Genomic DNA, 19642 nt, shown 5'->3' with positions numbered 1-19642 from the left:
TAGGTCTTTTGTTTCTTTAGATAGATTTATTCCTAAGTATTTTATTCTTTTTGTTGCAATGGTGAATGGAATTGTTTCCTTAATTTCTCTTTCTGTTTTCTCATTCTTAGTATATAGGAATGCAAGGGATTTCTGTGTGTTGATTTTATATCCTACAACTTTACTATATTTATTGATTAGCTCTAGTAATTTTCTGGTGGAGTCTTTAGGGTTTTATATGTAGAGGATCAAGTCGTCTGCAAACAGTGAGAGTTTTACTTCTTCTTTTCCAATGTGGATTCCCTTTATTTCATTTTCTGCTCTGATTGCTGTGGCCAAAGCTTCCAAAACTATGTTGAATAGTAGTGGTGAGAGTGGGCACCCTTGTCTTGTTCCTGACTTTGGAGGAAATGCTTTCAATTTTTCACCATTGAGGATAATGTTTGCTGTGGGTTTGTCATATATAGCTTTTATTATGTTGAGGTATGTTCCTTCTATTCTTGCTTTCTGGAGGGTTTTTATCATAAATGGATGTTGAATTTTGTCGAAAGGCTTCCTCTGCATCTATTGAGATAATCATATGGCTTTTATTTTTCAATTTGTTAATGTGGTGTATTACTTTGATTGATTTGCAGATATTGAAGAATCCTTGCATCCATGGGATAAAGCCCACTTGGTCATGATGTATGATCTTTTTAATATGTTGTTGGATTCTGTTTGCTAGAATTGTGTTAAAGATTTGTGCATCTATGTTCATCAGTGATATTGGCCTGTAGTTTTCTTTTTCTGTGGCATCTTTGTATGGTTTTGGTATTAGGGTGATGGTGCCCTCATAGAATGAGTTTGGCAGTTTACCTTCCTCTGCAATTTTCTGGAAGAGTTTGAGTAGGATAGTAGGTGTTAGCTCTTCTCTAAATTTTTGGTAGAATTCAGCTGTGAAGCCATCTGGCTCTGGGCTTTTGTTTGGTGGAAGATTTCTGATTACAGTTTCAATTTCCGTGCTTGTGATGGGTCTGTTAAGATTTTCTATTCCTTCCTGGTTCAGTTTTGGAAAGTTGTACTTTTCTAAGAATTTGTCCATGTCTTCCAAGTTGCCCATTTTATTGGCATATAATTGCTGATAGTAGTCTCTTATGATCCTTTGTATTTCTGTGTTGTCTGTTATGATCTCTCCATTTTCATTTCTAATTTTGTTGATTTGATTCTTCTCCCTTTGTTTCTTGATGAGTCTGGCTAATGGTTTGTCAAGTTTATTTATCTTCTTGAAGAACCAGCTTTTGGCTTTGTTGATTTTTGTTATGGTCTCTTTTGTTTCTTTTACATTTATTTATGCCCTAATTTTTAAGATTTCTTTCCTTCTACTAACCCTATACCTCCATGGTTTTCATCTGTCTACATCTCCATCATCTTTATGTACATGTATAAACTGTATACATGTCTGTCATTTTTATGTACATATATAAGCTATCGACATCTCCATCGTTTTTATGTACACGTCCTAACCCTAACCCTAACCCTGGTAGGCTCCAGTCCATGGGGTCGCTAAGAGTCGGACACGATTGAGCGACTTCACTTTCACTTTTCACCTTCATGCATTGGAGAAGGAAATGGCAACCCACTCCAGTATTCTTGCCTGGAGAATCCCAGGGACAGAGGAGCCTGGTGGGCTGCTGTCTGTGGGGTCGCACAGAGTCGAACATGACTGAAGTGACTTAGCAGCAGCAGCAGCATAAACTGTCTACACCTCCATTGTCTTTATGTACATGCATAAACTGTCCATGTCTCTGTCATCTTTATGTACATGTATAAACTGTTTACATCTCCATTATTTTTATGTACATGCATAAACTGTCTACACCTCCGTCGTCTTCATGTACATGTATAAACCATTGGCACCTGCATTGTCTCTGTGTACATACACATCTACAATGGTGTCTCCATTATTCCTATCCGTACCCATGCCTACATATATGACTGTATCCACCTGTGTACCTATAGCCCTAGATGTGTGGAGAATGGATTGAGGCCAGCCTCCCAGTGTAAGGACTCTGCTTCTCTATTAAGTGGAGATTCTTCAGTTCAGCCTAGCCCACCAGGCTCCTCTGTCCATGGGATTCTCTAGGCAGGAATACTGGCGTGGGTAGCCCCTGCCTTCTCCAGAGGATCTTTCCACCAACCCAGGGATTGGACTTACATCTCCTGTGGCTCTTGTATTGGCAGGCGGGTTCTTTATCACTGAGCCACCTGGGAAGCCCTCTCTTATTTTAAAAAGCCCCCCAAACAAAGAGAACTCCTGTTCAACAAAGAAGTGGCATATTTAGATTATCAGCAATTTCTACCTTACCATTTTTTTATGTGTGTTTCACAGTTTATGATTGACCTTCCCATCATCATGCAATGTGTGAGTGTGTTTGGGGGGTTTAGATTGAGATAAAAGAGAAACACCCAGGTGTTCCCCCAGGGACACTTCTGTCCTCTCTCTGGGGCTCTGTCTTGGTATATGAGTGCTCTAATGTGTTGCAGGAAAAGGAAGATTTTCTTTTGTTTTCTCTAGTTCCGGTCAATGTATTGTGCTGAACTCAATTATATTTATGTCACAGTGAATGCTTCATGCACACATATACAAAATGTCTTGAACTGGTATTTAAATGTCTTTGTGAAAAGTTTTGTTTTGGAGGCAGGACTTCATCAAAAGGTAACTGGGTACCTCTTTTGTGTGTTTATATAGAACTCTTAATTTTGATATGATTTCACACTGATAGAAGTGTTGCAGGCACAGAGCAAGGAAATTCTGAATCCTCTTAGATTCACTAGCTGTTTACATTTTGTCTCAATTGCTTTTATCTTCCTGCTATCTCTGGTTATAGAAACTATTCTTTAAAAAACAAGTTGGAGAATCATATGCTGGTTGCCCTAAATAATTTATCCTGGGCTGGCCATTCTCTTATTTTAGGGGTGGTGTGCATGCTCAATCGTGTCTGACTCTTTTGAGACCCTAAGGTCTGTAACCCACCAGGCTCCCCTGTCCATGAAATTCTCCAGGCAGGAATACTGGAGTGGGTAGCCATTGCCTCCTGCAGGGGATCTTTCCCATCCAGGGATCAAACTTATGTCTTTTGCGGCTCCTGTATTGCCAGGTGGATTCTTTACCACTGAGTCACCTGGGAAACCCTCTCTTATTTACAAAACACCCGAAAACACAGAGAACTCCTGTTCAACAGAAAAGTGGCATATTTAGATTATCAGTCATTTATACCTTACCATTTTTTATGTGTGTTTCACAGTTTATGACATGACTTTCCCATCATCATGCAATGTGTGAGTACATTTGTGATTCTTGAGCTGTTGGATCTAGAGGAAGCCTTGTTCATTTTTGCTGGACACTAGAGCCTCCCTCTTACCCCACAACCCCATTCTGTTTGCCTTGATGACTTAACGATGGTGACCTCCCTCTTTCTGGTTCTTCCTGTCAGGCTGAGCTCTGCCTTCATTGAAACTCCAATCACCCTGTACACTGCGAGCCATGGGGCCTCCCTCAGCCCTCGGCACGGTGGGAAAGGTGAGTCCCCAACTCTGGCTTGTTCTACTTTTCTGTCCTAGGAAAATGGAAAAAATCAAGCGACTTTGTCTCCAAATGTAACATTCATGCTCCCTTCCGATCCAGCTGGAAATTCAGTGCTTTTATGTGGGGTCCTTTCTCTTTCTGCTGATGTCCTCCCACTGGTGCCGAGTGACTGAGTCTAAAAGTTTACAAGGAGAAAGTCAGGCCACACGAGAGGCCACCATCCATGAGCGTGAGGCATTTAACTGGGGAGGAAAATCGCAATTAACATTTAGTTTGGCGAGAAGTAGATAATGAAATGTATCTATCTACCCTCCCCCTCCCCCAGTGAAATGAACTCTTTTAAGCAAAGGTGCTTAATCTAGCATCAGGAGCAGAGGAGATGCTCAACTTTTGTTCGTTTTCTCTTCCGTTCAAAGCTGAGCAGGAAGAGCTTGGTGGGCAGTGGAGCTTCTGCCTTCAACACTTGGTCCTTTGTGGCGGTTTCCCGCACTTGTGAGATGTCCACTCATGGCTCAGTCTCCCCAGTCAGGACCGAACAGAACGGTGCCCGGAGGAAGGAAAGCCTGGCTTCCAGTGCCGTCAAATCCCAGGGTCTCAGAAAGCTCAGAGGGCTTTGTGGAGATGGGAGAAGGGGCAGGGGTCCCCAGACACCCAGGCTGGCTCCAGGGGCCCGTAGCTGTGTGCAGGGTGCTGGGCTTGATGCTTTACTGTCGCAGTCTGGAAATTCTTCACAGTTTTGAACAGCAGGCCCTGAAATTCAGCAACTGGTCTTGCAAGCACCCCATTCTGCACCTGCTTCTGGACACCTGCTTTGACATGTCCCCCTTGTGTCCCTCCCCCGTGGCTTCATGACCTGCACCGCCATGCCTGCTCACTCAGCTCTGTCATTGAGGGTCACCCCTGTGGGATGCCCTGGCTCTGTGAACCCAAGTCCTCTGGTTAACAAAGGGAGGAGGGTAGCTGGAGAAGACTTTGGGGTTAAAAAGTTAAAAAATCACTGTGTTAGTAAATCTCGAAAGCCTTTCAGATGTATGTGTGTGTGCTAAGTCACTTCAGACATGTCTGACTCTTTTGCGACACCATGGACTCTACCCTGCCAGCCTCCTCTGTCCGTGGGATTTTCCAGGCAAGAATTTTGGAGTGGGTTGCCCTGCCCTCCTCCAGGGGAATCCTTCTGACCCAGGGATCGAACTTGTGTCTCTTATGTCTCCTGCAACAGCAGGCGGGTTTTTTTTTTGTTTTTTTTTTTTTTTACCACCAGTGCCACCTGGAACTAAAAGCCTGCCTTTTGGATGAGACAGGGTGAAACTTTGTGTTTTCTGAAACTTTAAGTTTCTCCTCTTGGCTGGTCTGAAGCAGTGAATGTGGCCTCTGGCCCAGGGGATTCCCATTCTGGGTTTAAGGGCATCGTTTCCTCTTGTTCCACAGGAGGAAGGGGGTGGTGAGCAAGGAGTGGCGGTGTTTATCTGGTTTGGGGTGCAGGGGGACAAGGGTGTGCCTGGAGGCTATTCCAAACCCATCAGAGGAAGGTGGGTTGACTCTGAGTTGCTCCTTTGGGGAAGCCTGAGGTGACAGTGACTCCCTGGACTGGATTTCCTGGTCTGGTCTGGATCCAAGTGTCCCCTGTGACCTCGAGGTGAGGGTGCTGGGGTGGGGCAGAGGCCCTGCTCCCACAGAATGTTATTGCAGGAGAAACACGGATCTCAGTAAGTTGTACCCAGTATGAAGGGAACTGTGGGGGCCTCCCCTCTGCTCTGCAAACCCGGAGGGGCCAAGTGACTTGTCCCAAAGTTACACAGCGGCCGGCAGGGCTGGGTCCTCAGTGTGGGCCATGTATCCTACCTGTTGCCAACCAGCCAACCAGGAAACCCCACCTCAGTGCTAGGCATGTATTTTTCAACAAATACTTTTTCTTCCTCTTTCATTGGCCTTTACTCATTGCACCCACCTCCTTTTTTCTTTTTTCAAAGATCTCACCAGGGCTGTGCAGGATATAACTGCGGCGAAACCAAGACTCAAAGGCCTCCCCAAGAACCTTCCGAGGAAAAAGGAGATGGTAGCAAAAGACAGAGCAGATGAAATTCTGGAAGAGACACTGCTGAGAGGTCCAGAGGACATGAAGCCGGGGCGGGTGGTAATCAAAGAAGAGGGCGAGTCTAAGCTTGAACCAGGAGATGAAGAAGCAAGTCCCCCGACCCAGGAAGGGGCTCCGGAGGATGTCCCAGATGGAGGCAAGATAAGCAAAGCCTTTGAGAAACTAGGCAAGATGATCAAGGAGAAGGTGAAAGGCCCCAAAGAACCCGAGCCCCCCGCCGACCTGTACACCAAAGGGCGGTACGTGATGGTCTCCGGAGATGGCAGTTTCGTGGATCCTGGCTTCTGTGTCTTCTCTGTCCCAGCCAAAGGGGGCGTGGTGGTGTCTAAGGGGGACGACTCTGTGCCTCCTGACAGCGGCGTGGAACCCTCTCCCCAGCAGCCTGAGCCCCCTCTGGAGGAGGGACAGGGGCCCCCCCAGGAGAAAGAAGATGGTCTGAAGGAGGAAGGGGGGCCCCCTGAGGGGAAAGGAGAGCCCCCTGAGGGGAAAGGAGACAGTGTGAAGGAGGAAGGGGGGCCCCCTGAGGGGAAAGGAGACGGTGTGAAGGAGGAAGGGGGGCCCCCTGAGGGGAAAGGAGACGGTGTGAAGGAGGAAGGGGGGCCCCCTGAAGGGAAAGGAGATGGTGTGAAGAAGGAAGGGGAGCCCCCTGAGGGGAAAGGAGAAGGTCTGAAGGAGGAAGAGGGGCCCCTGCAGGAGAAAGAAGATGGACGCCCCCCCACCCCGCACCCTGCAGACAAAGGGGATGAGAAAAATGCCAAAGAACTGAAGGGGCTTCAGGGGAAACAGGATGACCAGAAGGAGGAGGGGGCCAGAGGGCCCTGTCCCATGGTGGCGCCTGGTCCGGAGGGGCCGTCTACACCCCGGTCTCAAGGGCCTCAGGTCATTCTGGGTGGGTCCGAGGGGCATGGGGCTCGGAGCGGCAGCCGGCTGGCGAGAAGCCCTCCCAGGAAGCTGGCCTATGAGAAGGTGGAGGTGATGGAATCCATAGAGAAGTTTTCCACCGAGAGCATCCAGACGTACGAAGAGACTGCTGTCATTGTGGAGACCATGATTGAAAAGACGAAGGCAAACAAGAAGAAACTGGGAGAGAAGGGATCCTCCAGTGCCTGAGCTAACCGGGAGGAGGTGCCTCTAGGCCCCTGTAGACACGTGCTTGGATGTTTTAGAACAGAGGCTACAGGGGTACAAGGTTCTCTGGATTAGATCATGGTTGGCCCATCTGGCTTACCAATGAAGCCTTAATTAAAATGTTTTATTTGCTTGCACATCCTTTGTCTGATTAACAGGGGCCTTGGGCTTGCAGGTGGGCCAGCCTCACTCAGGACAGGGGTGCCCTGCTAACGGCCACTGAGCTGAGCTCATTTAAGAAAGTAGACGAGCCCTTTGCCCTGGGGCATCGCGGGGCTCATTAGAGGATCAGAGTCTGGATTTCACACCTGAAACATGTCAGGTGATGGTTCGGCTTGTTTTCACCGCATTTCAGGCACAAGCACACGATTGCATGACGGGTGCTTTGTTAGAAGTCAGGTGATTAAATGTGTCTGTCTCAGTTTGGGTTCCCCAAGAAGCTGACCCTGCAGCAAGGATCTGATGTCATTTCTGGGGACGTGGTCCCAAGAAGCGTCAGGAGGGCAGGAGACGGAGGTGGAGGCAGCAGGGCATCAGAGAGGAGAGGCGCTACCAGGTGGGTTGGCACTGTGGGCTGCTGGCGCTCAGCCCCCATACCTGGGGGCTCTAGGAGACGGGGCGGAACTCGGTCTTCAGTTACACTGCCCGAGGGTGTGGGAGCTGGGTGTTGATCCACCAACCCCTGTTGGCCAGAAGGGAGGGCCCAGGACAGCCCTCAACCGAGAATCACAGGTGCAGGTGGGCTTTTGGACGCCAGGCGTGGAGATGCATGGAAGCAATAGGGGTCATGGGCAAGAAGCAGGGTGCCAGGGCCGCCTGCATAGCACACGTGCCTTGTGTCCTGGCTGAGTCACTTAAGAGTTTCTCACTCAGAGATTGCACTCCTGGGTTGGGCTGCAAAAGCAGAATCAAATGTCACCACACAGTTCCTTGTTCAGCAGTTAATTAATGAACTCGCCTAACATTTACTGAGGGGCTTTCCTGATGGCTCAAGCGGTAAAGAATCTGCCTGCAATTCAGGAGACATAGGGGAGGCGGGTTTGATCCTGGGGTTGGGAAGATCACATGGAGATGCAACGGCAACCCACTCCAGTATTCTTGCCTGGGAAGTTCCATGGACAGAGGAGGCTGGAGGGCTACGTCCATGGGGTTGCAAAGAGTCAGACATGACTGAGCGACTGAGCACAGATGCACATTTACTGAACATACTCTGTGTGTGTGCCAGGCAGAGTGCAGTGCTGATAAGGGAGAGTTTACAAGTTTATTAATGATCTCAATTATCATAATATAATGTCCCATAATACACATATGTGTATTCTCCTGTGCATAAATGTGCACTCGGGTATCTGCAGTGTCACATCCTAGGAAACAGAAATTACTTGAAACCAGAATCTTTACAAACATTTTTGTGTTGCCTATAGGCATCTCTTTTTTTCTGCTAATAGTCCAAAAGTATTTTTTTGCTTAGCCAAATAAGAAATTACTCCTTCTCCATGTAGATGCTCCAAAATACATTGTAGACAGTGAATAAATGTGCTGAAATGGATTATTGCATCTCCAATCTGGCAAGACAACCACACATCATTACAGAAGATTAATAGTGTCATAAATTACACCCTCTCCCTCAGCACCTTCAAGACAGGACTAAGTGCAGGAGGGACCACCAACTTGGGGGGGATCCTGCTGAGCCTCATCTGGTCAAGGCCCCTCCTAGAAAGCTCCTACCCCATGCTCAGGCCCCCCACCCCACACTGCCGAGATGCCCCCATCCGCCAGCCACCCGGAAGGATGGGACAACTGGAATGTTGAAATAGCTCCTACCCAGGCCTGTCTCAGCCTCTGAACTTCCGGCACCAGCTTGTGCTGGCTTTGGCTTCCTGTGTGAGTATTCGGAAAGGTATAAATCTCTGCTGAAGGTGGGGGCTGACCCCTGGGAGCAGATGGCAGGGGAAAGTGTGCAGAAGGCACAGGTGGCTCTAGAAAGTATAGACATAAGGTGGCAATTGTGTTCAAAAAGGGGCGGGCCAGGGGACACTGCTTTTATTCAGATTAAGTATTTCCAGGATGGCCTGGGTGAGAATGAGGAAGTATATGGAGTGGCCAAAGCCCTCCACAAGGCTCCCTTTGGTGCCACCTTGGAGAGAAAAATTTCCAGAATCCTGGGTTCTGGTCCTAGACAGACATGCTGGCAGAGCAGGGGTTAATGCCTCCTGGTCTGCTGTCCTATGAGGCCAGAATGATCCACTCCAGACTGAGGCAGGCAGCTTGGGGGAAAACTGCCTATCACCCAATGAATCAGCCATCACGTTGAATCCAGCACCTTCAAAGCCTGAGATCAAGGCCAAGGCTGGGGCTGCAGAGAGTAGTGAGGAGGGAGGGGGAAGCAGGTTGCTAAGAGAGAAGCCTAGTTCACTCTGCCTGAGTAACAGGAAGGGTGATACTGATGACTGGGGTGGGTTGATGTGCTTGGCACTCTCTGGAATGAGAAGCTAAGGGGAGGGCTTGGCCTGTCCTTCTGCATACCCATGGGGATGAGGGGTCATTGCTTCGCAAGGCCAAGCCCCCAGGTCTCAGGCTGCACTTCCAGGGTGCACAGACAGTCCCCTCTTCTGCTCTCCCCACCTCTGCCCTCCTCCACCCCTGACCTCCCCCGCCCTTCCCAGTGAGGTCAGGTTGGTGCTGAGTCACTTACAGGGCTCTGCCCTGCTCAGTGCACCCAATTCCAATCTCTGTCAGAGCCGGTGGCCCCTTCCCAGCCAAATGGAAATCAACTCCTCTGGAAGCTAGGTACCCTCTCTCAGGTACAAAGGGCTAGCCTATCCCACTTGCCTGAAGCGGGAGCCAGTTCTGTGGTATCATTATGCTCTGATGCTCCCCTGAGATCCAGGCTGAGGACAGTCTCCAGATGAGAACACTTCCAAATTCATGTTTAACTTTCTTCCTCTTGTCCTGTCTCATTTCCCTCACTCATCAACTCCCAAGAGCACTCCTTAAATAAATATAATAAACAAATAAATAATCTCTTAATTAAGATTGATTCATTAATCTTAACTAAATTAATATCGATGAATTTAAATTAAGATGTAAAATAAATCTCTTAAATAAGAATCTTAAGTAAGAACCTCTAGAGCTTCCCTGGTGGTCCAGTGGCTAAGAATCCATCTTGCAAAGCAAGGAACACCTCTTCAGTCCCTGGTCCAGTAAGATTCCAAATGCCTCGGGGCCACAACTATTGAGCCTATTCTCTGAAGCCTACAAGCTGAGCCAATTACTGAGCCCACGCGCAGCAACAACTGATGCCCACGCACCCTAGAGCCCGTTCTCCACGACAAGAGAAGCCACTGCAATGATAAGCCTGCACACCGCAACTAGGGAGCAGCCCCCACTCTCTGCGACTACAGAAAGCCCACGCATAGCAGCAAAGGCCCAGCACAGCAACACATAGTAATAAAAATATAAATATTAAAAAAATCTCCATTGCAGACTCTGTTCTAGGGACCCCACCCTATGACAGCCTCTTGTTATTCATAATTAGCATCAGCCACAATTTATTGCCTCAAAAATTCAGCTTTACCCAGTACCTGAGTGAGTGAGTGAGTGAGTCACTCAGTTGGGTCCGACTCTGCGATCCCACGGACTGTATAGTCCATGGAATTCTCTAGGCCAGAATACTGGAGTGGGTAGCCTTTCCCTTCTCCAGGGAATCTTCCCAACCCAGGGGTCCAGCCCAGGTCTCCCACATTGCAAGCAGATTCTTTAACAGCTGAACCACGAGGGAAGCTCAAGAATACTGGAAGGGGTAGTCTATTCCTTCTCCAGTGGATCTTCCCCACCCAGAAATCGAACTGGGGTCTCCTGCATTGCAGGTGGATTCTTTACCAACTGAGCTATCAGGGAAGCCCACACAGTACCTAGTACCTTGTAATGCATCCCTTTCTTTTAAACTGAGTATTAGATTCTGTAGTTTGCACAAAGCACTTTGACCAATACAGTGATTCACACCAAAAATAGTTGCAGCAATAAACGCTCAAGGGACTGAGAGTCTGGCATCCTTAGGGGTGAGATTGGTCATCCTCTCTGGTTGAGTTTGAATGCAATGAAGATCCTGTTAGTAGTAAAGGATGATATGGTGAGGACTATTCATTTCTTGATTTCATTTTTTAAAATAATATAATGAGAACCCATGAGTTTGGTACTCATCCCAAGAGCTAAACTATTATCAGTAACTTAGGTCTACCACGCACTCCTCTTCCATCCAATACTCATGCCTCCCCTAGGAGGTCACAATTATCTGAGGGTTTTATCACATATGTTGATGCCTAAATAAGCTATTGGTTTTTTTATTTGCTTTTGATCTTAGTGAAAAAAGTAGTCTTTTGACACTTGCGTTTCCACTCAAAATTATAATTATGAAGATTAGCCATGTTGTGGCACAAAAAGGAATATCATTTTCCTTTTTACTGCTGTGTGGTATTCCATGTGTGACTACACCACAAACTATCCATTCTGTGGTCGATGGGTGTATGAATTGTTCTTTTCCTTCTCTCTTACAGTCAGTGTTACTGGCAACTAGTTTGTTCTCTGTATCTGCGAGTCTGCTTCTTTTCTGTTATGTTCACTAGTTCGTTGTATTTTTTTAGATCCCGCCTATAAGTGCTATCATACAATATTTGCCCTTCTCTGTCTGACTTATTTCACTTGCATAATGCCTTCCAAGTCCATCTATGTTGCTGCAAAAGGCAAAATTTCATACTTTTTTGTGGCTGAGATGTGGTATATACCACATCTATAAAGTTGTATTTTTTGTACCCGTTCATGTGTTGATACTTACATTGCTTCCACATCTTTGCAATTATAAATAATGCTGCTATGAACATTGGGATGTATGTATCTTTTTAAATTAGTGTTGATTTTTGGCGGGATATACACCAAGGAGAGGAATTCCTGGTTCATGTGGAAGTTCCACTTTTAGTTGTTTGAGAAATCTTCATACTGTGTTCCCCAGTGACTGTACCAATTTACATTCTCATCAACAGTGTACAAGGATTCTCTCTTCTCCATATCTTCGCCAACATTTTTTATTTATGTTCTTTTTTGATGATAGACATTCTGACAGATTTGAGATGCACCAACAATGTAAGGTTATCCTGGCTTTTCCTCATCCTTGACTTTAAGATGTATGGTTTTGGGACTTCCCTGGCAGTCCAGTGGTTAAGACTCTGCATTCCCAATGCAGGGGGCTTCGGGTTCAACCCCTGACTGGGGAATGAAAATCCTGCATGCTGCAGAGCAAAAGAAAACCCTAGTTGAGTCAATAAAACTTAATTTTTCATAAAAGTATGTATGATTTTGAAAAGACTGAAAAATAAGTTTATCATTTTTAAACTTGAGGGGTATATGTGTATAGAAAGTAAAAGATATCTGATTGCTTGTATATCTGATCTTTTAAAAAATTTATTAGAGAGTAGATGATTACAATGTTATATTAGTTTTTATCTTAATAAAATAAAAATAATACCTCTAAATTCTGTCTTATATTAGTTAAAATACATTCAATTAAAATTTTGAACTAAAATATCTTCTATTATTTCTTTTGAGGGGAGAAAAGGACTGATAATACCAAGAATTGAAAAACATATGAAGTTTTTGTGACAGTGTGTATTGGCTGTGGTGTCCTGGTAACTATTTAACAACTGGCTCACTAGGAAAGAAAGTGTGATTTGTAGAAGTTGCCAATTTCTGTGGGATAAATACTTTTACCATGGCTGACTCTCACAATTTGTTGGTAGGAGTGTAAATTGCTACAACCATTTTATAAAACCATTTGATGATATCTGTAAAAGTTGAATGTATGCAAATGCTGGGGAACAGCAATCCAAACCCTAGGTATGTGTACCAAAATATTTATATTTTCTGGTCATCAAAAACTGAAAAACTAGAATGAATAAATAGTTGCGTATTCATGCAATGGAATACTATACAGCAATAGAAACAAATAAGCTGCTTTTACACCTAACAACATGAATGAATCTCACACACACAGAAGCATATATACTGTATAATTCTAACTATAAAAAGTTCAAAACCAAGCAAATCTACTGTGGGGGATCAGCAGTCAGGGTAATGGTTGCTTTGGGAAGGACAGAGAAGGTAGTGATCAGGAGTATCTTTCCTGGATGGTTCGTGTATGGACTGAATGTTTGTGTTCTCCCAAATTTATGTTCAGTTCAGTTCAGTGTTTATGTGTTAAAATTTCTGTGCTGAAACCCTAACCCCTAATATGATAATATTGTTACCGAGTCTAAGCTCATACTGCTCACCATATGACAAGTATCCCAAAGAACCATCTTACCCGAGTTAGAATTCAGGCTTCTTTTATACTGAAAGGGTAGGGGATGTGGCTGGTTGTTGCAAACTTCTTGGTGCTGACCAGACCCCAGAGGGAATGTGATATCCTTTGGTCTTGTCCACTCTAGGTCTCATCACCATATTCCTATAAATCTCCAAAAGAGAAAAATTATCTCCATATGAATGTAAATTGTGATATCTTCAATAGTCCAGCCTGGGAGTCAGAGCCCTGGAAAGGAGCTATGGTGTGTGTTTCAGGCTGTAGGCAGCATTCCTTTCCAGGGTGCAGAGCCAGCAGGAGTAGGCACAGGAAACAGAGCACACAGGTTCGAGCTAAAGCAAGAGCTCCAATATGGAGTCAGGTTTGTTCTCTGTTATATTGTGAGGTGGGACTTGGGGGAGGTACGTGCGTGGGTTTAGATGAGATCATGAGGTGAGGCCCCCATAATGGGATTAGTGTTTTATGAGAAGAAACCAAAAACTTTCTCTCTCCATCGTTCTCTCCCTCTCTCTCTCCCTTCGTCCCTCCCCACCATGTGTATGCACAGCAAAAAGGTAACTTTCTGCAAGCCAGGAAGCCAGGAAGAAGGCTCTCACCAAGAACTGAATCTGCCAGCACCTTGATCTTGGATGTCCCAGCCTCCAGAGATGTTAGAAATAAATGCCTGAAGTTTGAACCTCTCTGTGTATGGTATTTTGTTATGACCTGAAGAGACTAAAACAGTTATATTTGCACAGATGTGTTCAAGTTATAATGGTGCATTAATGAGCAATTTCAATTAAATTTTATTAAACTAATCGATTATTTGCACACACAAAACCAAAAACATCTTAACATCATTATCAGAATAACTCAGCTTTTTCAATGTCTCTTAATTCATCTTACTGTGTTCATAAATGAAACAAATTTTACCTTGGCCAGTTAAACACATAAAGACAGTTTTGCCAAGAGCAATTTAGGCTCATAGTAGAACAATTCATTTACAAACTTAAGAGAAGCCATTCAAGCAAACAAAATATTTTCTAAATCCCCAGATACTAATTTTTAACCAAAGAGCTCTAAATCCAATTGGATCAAAGACAGTTTCTGGCTGGAAACAGAGTGTGCTACCCTCTCAGAAGGAGAAAAAGTTAAACACATATTTAAAGACAAAAATATTCACCATTAAGATGAAATCTCTAACTCATCTCCTCTTACATGCCCTTCCCCCCAAACCCTTCTATTTTCTCATCCTGAAAAAAAAATGTACTTTTGTTTACTGTGGGCATACTATCTCTTGGTCCTTCTCTTCTTTTGCTTTGTTTTGTTTTTTTTTTAAATAATGGCAAAGCACTTTTTATTTCTTGTTCCGGGTGAATCAGGGGAATCAGCGGAATTAGAGTATTTCTCAGTTTAACTAACATCTAGAATCAGCCAGGCAGTCATCCAGGTCTGCTTGGAAAGTTACTGGCTGTGCCTTATTTAAATCACCTTAGTCCATGTCAAGCGAGGGGAGAAGTTCCTATCTCCACAGCCTTGGGTTTTCTCACATTTTAAATAAAATCTTTGGGTTATTGCCATCAACTACTCGCACAGCTTTCTTCTCTAATCATTTCCTGATTTCTGCATGGTGAAGTTAGGCAAAGCTGCATAGCTCCCAACACGCGCGCACACACACACACACACACACACACACACACACAGTGTTTCTTATGGGCTTGCTTCCCAAACACTCTGAAGAGGGAACCCCTTGGTTAAAACAAAAACAAAAACCAACTTGCCTCATCGTCTGATATTGTGTAAATTCACAAAGTGTCCACTAGAGAGCACTGTAACCCCACCTCTGATGCCAAATTCCCCAAGGGAAACTTCCTCCTCCTGTTCAACCCACTCACATGTTTTCATCTGCTTATTCCTTATACTGAGCACCTAAGAAGCATTAGGTGATATGAATAAGGATGTAAGTAGCACACCTGTCTATCTATGCCCCTTGTCTCGCACCCTTGGCCCTAGGGCAAGATAAATCTCACAATGCAGGCATTCTTTCCCTCAAGATGTGTGCAACTGACAGCAGATGTATTATTAGTGAATTATTGATTTGACTGTGCTGTATCCCTATCAATGCTTCAGGGAAAGTTGAAAGGTTGAGTCCCGTCGTGGGTCATCATCCAAACAAAGAATTTGTCAACCATGGCAGTCCTAGCTCAGGACAAGGACAAGTCTAGATTCTCTCTAGGCTTAGTTCTGCTCATCACCAAGGTCCCTTCCTCCCTCCTACCCCACCCTTCACCCCAGGACCAGCTCTTATTGTTTTCTCTCACCAAGAAAATCACAACCATTCTCTCATTAGCCCACTCAAGAAACCAGATGACTAATGGTTAATGCAATTGCTTTATCTTAGAAAAAGAAAAATGAGCAACTCTTTGTAATGAAAATGCTTCTGTGAATGCATCTTATGAACATATACAATGTTGCTTCTTTTTGCACATTTAAAAATAAAACCTGATATATCTAAATATAAACATTCAAGATGGTGGCAGTGAAGGAAGGGTGCATCTTTTTAAACCAGACTGCCTTGATCCCATCTTGGATTTGCAAGTTACTGAACCTCTGGGCATCAGTTTTCTTAGCTATTAAAAGAGGAAAGTAAGAGTTCTACTCCAGAGAGTTGTCATGAAAAATTTGTCATTGTTGTTCTTTAGTTGCTAAGTTGTAGCTGACTGTTTGAGACTCTATGGACTATAGTCCTCCAGGCTCCTCTGTCCATGGGATTTCCCAGGCAAGAGTACTGGAGTGGGTTGCCATTTCCTTCTCCAGGTGATTTTGCTAACCCAAGGATTGAAACTTGGTCTCCTGAATTGTAGGCAGATACTTTACTGCTGAGGCACCAGGGAAGTCTTCATGGAGAATAGAAGAGTTAGTCTATTTACGAGGTATTCTGCAAAACGTGGGTGGTCAAGTGACCCAGGCTTAGCCAATCAGAGCCATTTCTTAGGGATTTATAGATATTTGTCTCTTTTCCTCAGAAAAGAGGAATACATCTGCATGATATGAAAAGACCGTCTGAGAGCTGGGACCTGGGACCCTTGGCTGCAATGCTCACATCTGGACAAACATTCCTGGAGCAACAAAAATACAAAGAAACCATAAGGCATGAGAAATAAGTGTGCACATGCAGTTAGGGCAAATTATGGACAAGATATTAAAAAGGCCAGAAACCCAACTGCCACTTCTAAAGAGCTGGGAACAAAAGCGGGGGTCAGGAACAAAAGCAGGGTATTCCACATGCCACCTGCACTCAATACCAACTCGGGGTGGGCAAACCACCCAAGCCACCCCTCTGGCCCAACCCCTGGACAGAGCCCTAAGTTCACCCCATATACGGAACCACCTTGCCCTCCCTGCTCAGGGAGCCAGCAAGCGAAACTTATTTGTTTTCGTGTCCCCTTGCTGCGGTAGAAGCCCCAGTAAAGTCCTTGTGTGAATTTCTTGTCTGGCCTCTTATTTTTTATTGAGTAAGGAAGGCCAGTACTTTGGCTAACTGATGTGAAGGGCCGACTCATTGAATAAGATCCTGAAGAGGGCAGGAGACTGAGGGCAGGAGGAGGGGACATCGGAGGATGAGATGGTTGGATGGCGTCGCCAACTCAATGGATGTGAGTTGGATGTGAGCACACTGCGGAGATAGTGAAGGATACGTGTGCAGAAGCCTGGTGTGCTGCAATCCATGGGGTTGAAGAGTCAGACACGACTTAGGGACTGACTCACAAGGAAGGCCAAGAACCCTGGTTGGTAACTATAAGACAGGAGCGCTTTTGGCCACGTGGTTTCCTGATGGAAGAAGGCTGTCTGAAGTAGAAACTGTAATAAGAAAGGGAGAGAACGTTTGAGTCACTGAATTTAAACCTACCCTTGTTCTCTCCAGGCCTGAGTCAAAAAAACGATACCTATTCTGTGCCAGGCCCAATTCCAAACACTTGACAAGAGTCAGCTCAGCAATCCCAGCACTCCAGAAGGGTACTGCCTGCGTACTCCACGTTAGACATAAGAAGATTCACCCAGAGTCACAGAAGGCAGGAGCTAGGATTTCAGCCTGGCAGTCGGGTTTCAGAGTCGGCCCCACATTTAGGTCCTTGTGTGGGACGGGCCTGTGATGTGGCCTGTGGAGCAACATCCTGGCTCTGCACGCTACGCGCTAATAGCACAGCTTCCCCTCAGATGAGACGACCGAACGCATCTCCACACACAGCCGAACGTCCCTGGAGGGGAGGGACAAACTGCCCTAGTCAAGAACCACTGCTGTCGCTCCGGCCGCCCAAGAACACATTTTAAATTGCTCTGAGTCACCAGATCCTGTGTTAGCCACAAACTCAGAGTCACCCAATCTGTGTGCCAAGTACGAACAGCCCAACGTCCCTCAAACCTGGGCCACCCGCAATGCGTTGCCACCGAGACCCTGTGCCGTCTAAGACCTCACATCACCTACCAGTCTGTGTCTCCAAAGACTTGCTGTCACCCACGGCCCTGTCACTGAGGTCTGTGTAGCCCATTTCCTAGTGGTGTCCGTGCCCCTCTGTCAACCCACCAGGGTTTCAGGGAGTCGGGGCCACAGGGCTCTTCACAAAGACAAGGCACGAAATACATGTGGAGTCGGGGAGACCAAAGCATAGAGGCACCACACAAGGCAAGGCGGGCAGAGGAGTCCCAGAAGCAGAGAGATTCACAGAGAGGGCTGGAGAGAAGCCTGACCCCCATGGGGCCACAGCTGGTTAGGCTACATGGGTCACTGGAGACCTATCAAGGTCCTCCCGTGCTCACCTCTGGATTAGCCTTAGGGGTGGAGAGGCTCGAGTTCCGAGGTAAGGAGCTTAGACCCAGCGTGACAGCTCATCGGCTGCACAAGGCCTCTGTCTAGGTCACTGAGCCCTGAGCAGCCCCCACCTCGCACAGTCACTCCTCTACTCCTCCCATCAGCCACTCAGTTGACAAGGTCCTGTCCGTAATACGGCTCAGCCCAGAGGGGCAGAGGCAAGGGGTCAGCCCCTCCCTGCCTCCCTTCCCACTCTGCCACCAGAATGCCCGATGTTCACCAGCATCCAGAGTGCTGGGGTGGGGCGGGCCTGGACAGAGAGCCTGAATTTCCCCTTGGAGTGTGTTGGCAAGGACCTGGCTGAGAACACAGAAACTTCTTTCCCTGAGTTGAGAGGCACGGAGGGAGCGGATGGTCCCTGCTGGTCTGGATCTCCCAGTCCTCAGGGCCCCTGAACATGACCATGATGAGGGGAACAGGCCTATGTTTAGAAGCAATATAAGTCTTTAAAGCAGCCCCACCACACTCCCATCCTGTCTGGCCTGGTTGCTATGGTGATGGCCAGTTGCTCCAGAGGTGGCTGCTGGTCCTTGAAGTGGGAGTGGTGGGGGCTATGGATCCTGAGCTGAAGAGGGCTGGGGTGAGAGGTCAGCACTGTCTGGGAACATTCCTGGCTGTGGCTGGGGGCCGACAGCCCAAGGTTCCTCTCCATGCTTGCTTCTCTCGGCTCACACTCCATCTCTACCCACTCCCCTCACCCTCCAGCCCCCACTTCTGCTGCTGCTGCCTAAAAGGTGCCATCCTGGAGTCTGAACCCACCCAGATCTCAACTTCAGGAGTGAGGTTCTGGTGTGATGGTGGATCACAGGGCCCAGGTATACAGGATGCAGTGAGGAGCTCAAGCATGTTGCCCCATGTAAGGGCTCAGAGTGGCCATTGCAGAGAATGTGGGGGTGAGGTGGGGGTGAAGGCTCGGCATAAAGTTTCTGGAAACAGTCCAGGCAAGACATCATCAGCAGGGCTCAGACATGCTCTCAGCATGGGGGGTCTCACGGGCCAGGACCCAAACATCCTCAGGGCTCGGGTGCTCATGTCTGTGCTCATGTCTCCCTTCAGTGGTAATTTATTACTAAGAACAATTGTTGAAGTACCAAAATTCAGCTGGGCAACTTTATGAATGTATGAATTAAAAGGGCTTTCAAGTCATTTCCATTCCTAGAGGGTTCTCCTAAGCTTTCTGAGGTTGAGTTTTCTTACCTCTAAAAGGAGAATCATAGTTTCTAGCCTGTAGAATCATTGTGAGGATTAAATGAGAAAAGAAATATAAAGTTAACACAGTCCTTAACAAATAATCGCTTTTTTAAAAGGGTGTTTAGAAACAGGAGAGACGGGATGAGAAGGAGCGTCCGTAATTACAGACAGCCCAGCCAGAAAACTGGCCAATGTCAGCGCTCCTGGAGGCAGGAGCTACTGAGGGATCAATTTTCTTCCCATGGAGGAAGACCAGGCTGTACAGGGAGAAGGTGACAAGGTGAACATTCCACAAGGGAGAGACAATGCCAGCAGGCACACCATGAAAATGCTGAAAATCTGTGACTTCTTTGCTTTGTGATGGAAGCAGTAAAAGAAGCTTATTCTCTTATACATTAATAATGACAAGAAAAAATAAAATCCCCTTTAAAAAAAAGATATAATTAACATATAACACTGTGTACATTTAAGGGGACTACATATTAA

The 19642-nt window shown here is 46.2% G+C and overlaps 1 protein-coding gene across 1 annotated transcript in view; it reads left to right on the top strand.

Moving 5' to 3' along the window:
- Nucleotides 1–6904, top strand: part of BFSP1 (beaded filament structural protein 1) — a 38565-nt gene extending 31661 nt beyond the window's left edge. Inside the window, exons 7-8 of the mRNA XM_070801023.1 lie at nt 3453–3538; nt 5515–6904. Of these exons, the coding sequence (XP_070657124.1) occupies nt 3453–3538; nt 5515–6749 (1321 nt within the window). The 3' untranslated portion in view covers nt 6750–6904. The remainder of the gene's footprint in view (nt 1–3452; nt 3539–5514) is intronic.
- The last annotated feature ends 12738 nt before the right edge of the window (nt 6905–19642 follow it).

This window comes from Bos indicus, chromosome 13 (assembly GCF_029378745.1).
Source record: "Bos indicus isolate NIAB-ARS_2022 breed Sahiwal x Tharparkar chromosome 13, NIAB-ARS_B.indTharparkar_mat_pri_1.0, whole genome shotgun sequence".
Lineage (NCBI taxonomy): Eukaryota > Metazoa > Chordata > Mammalia > Artiodactyla > Bovidae > Bos > Bos indicus.
The sequence above is the reverse complement of the archived record's forward strand: the minus strand, read 5'-3'. Positions and strand labels throughout refer to the sequence as shown.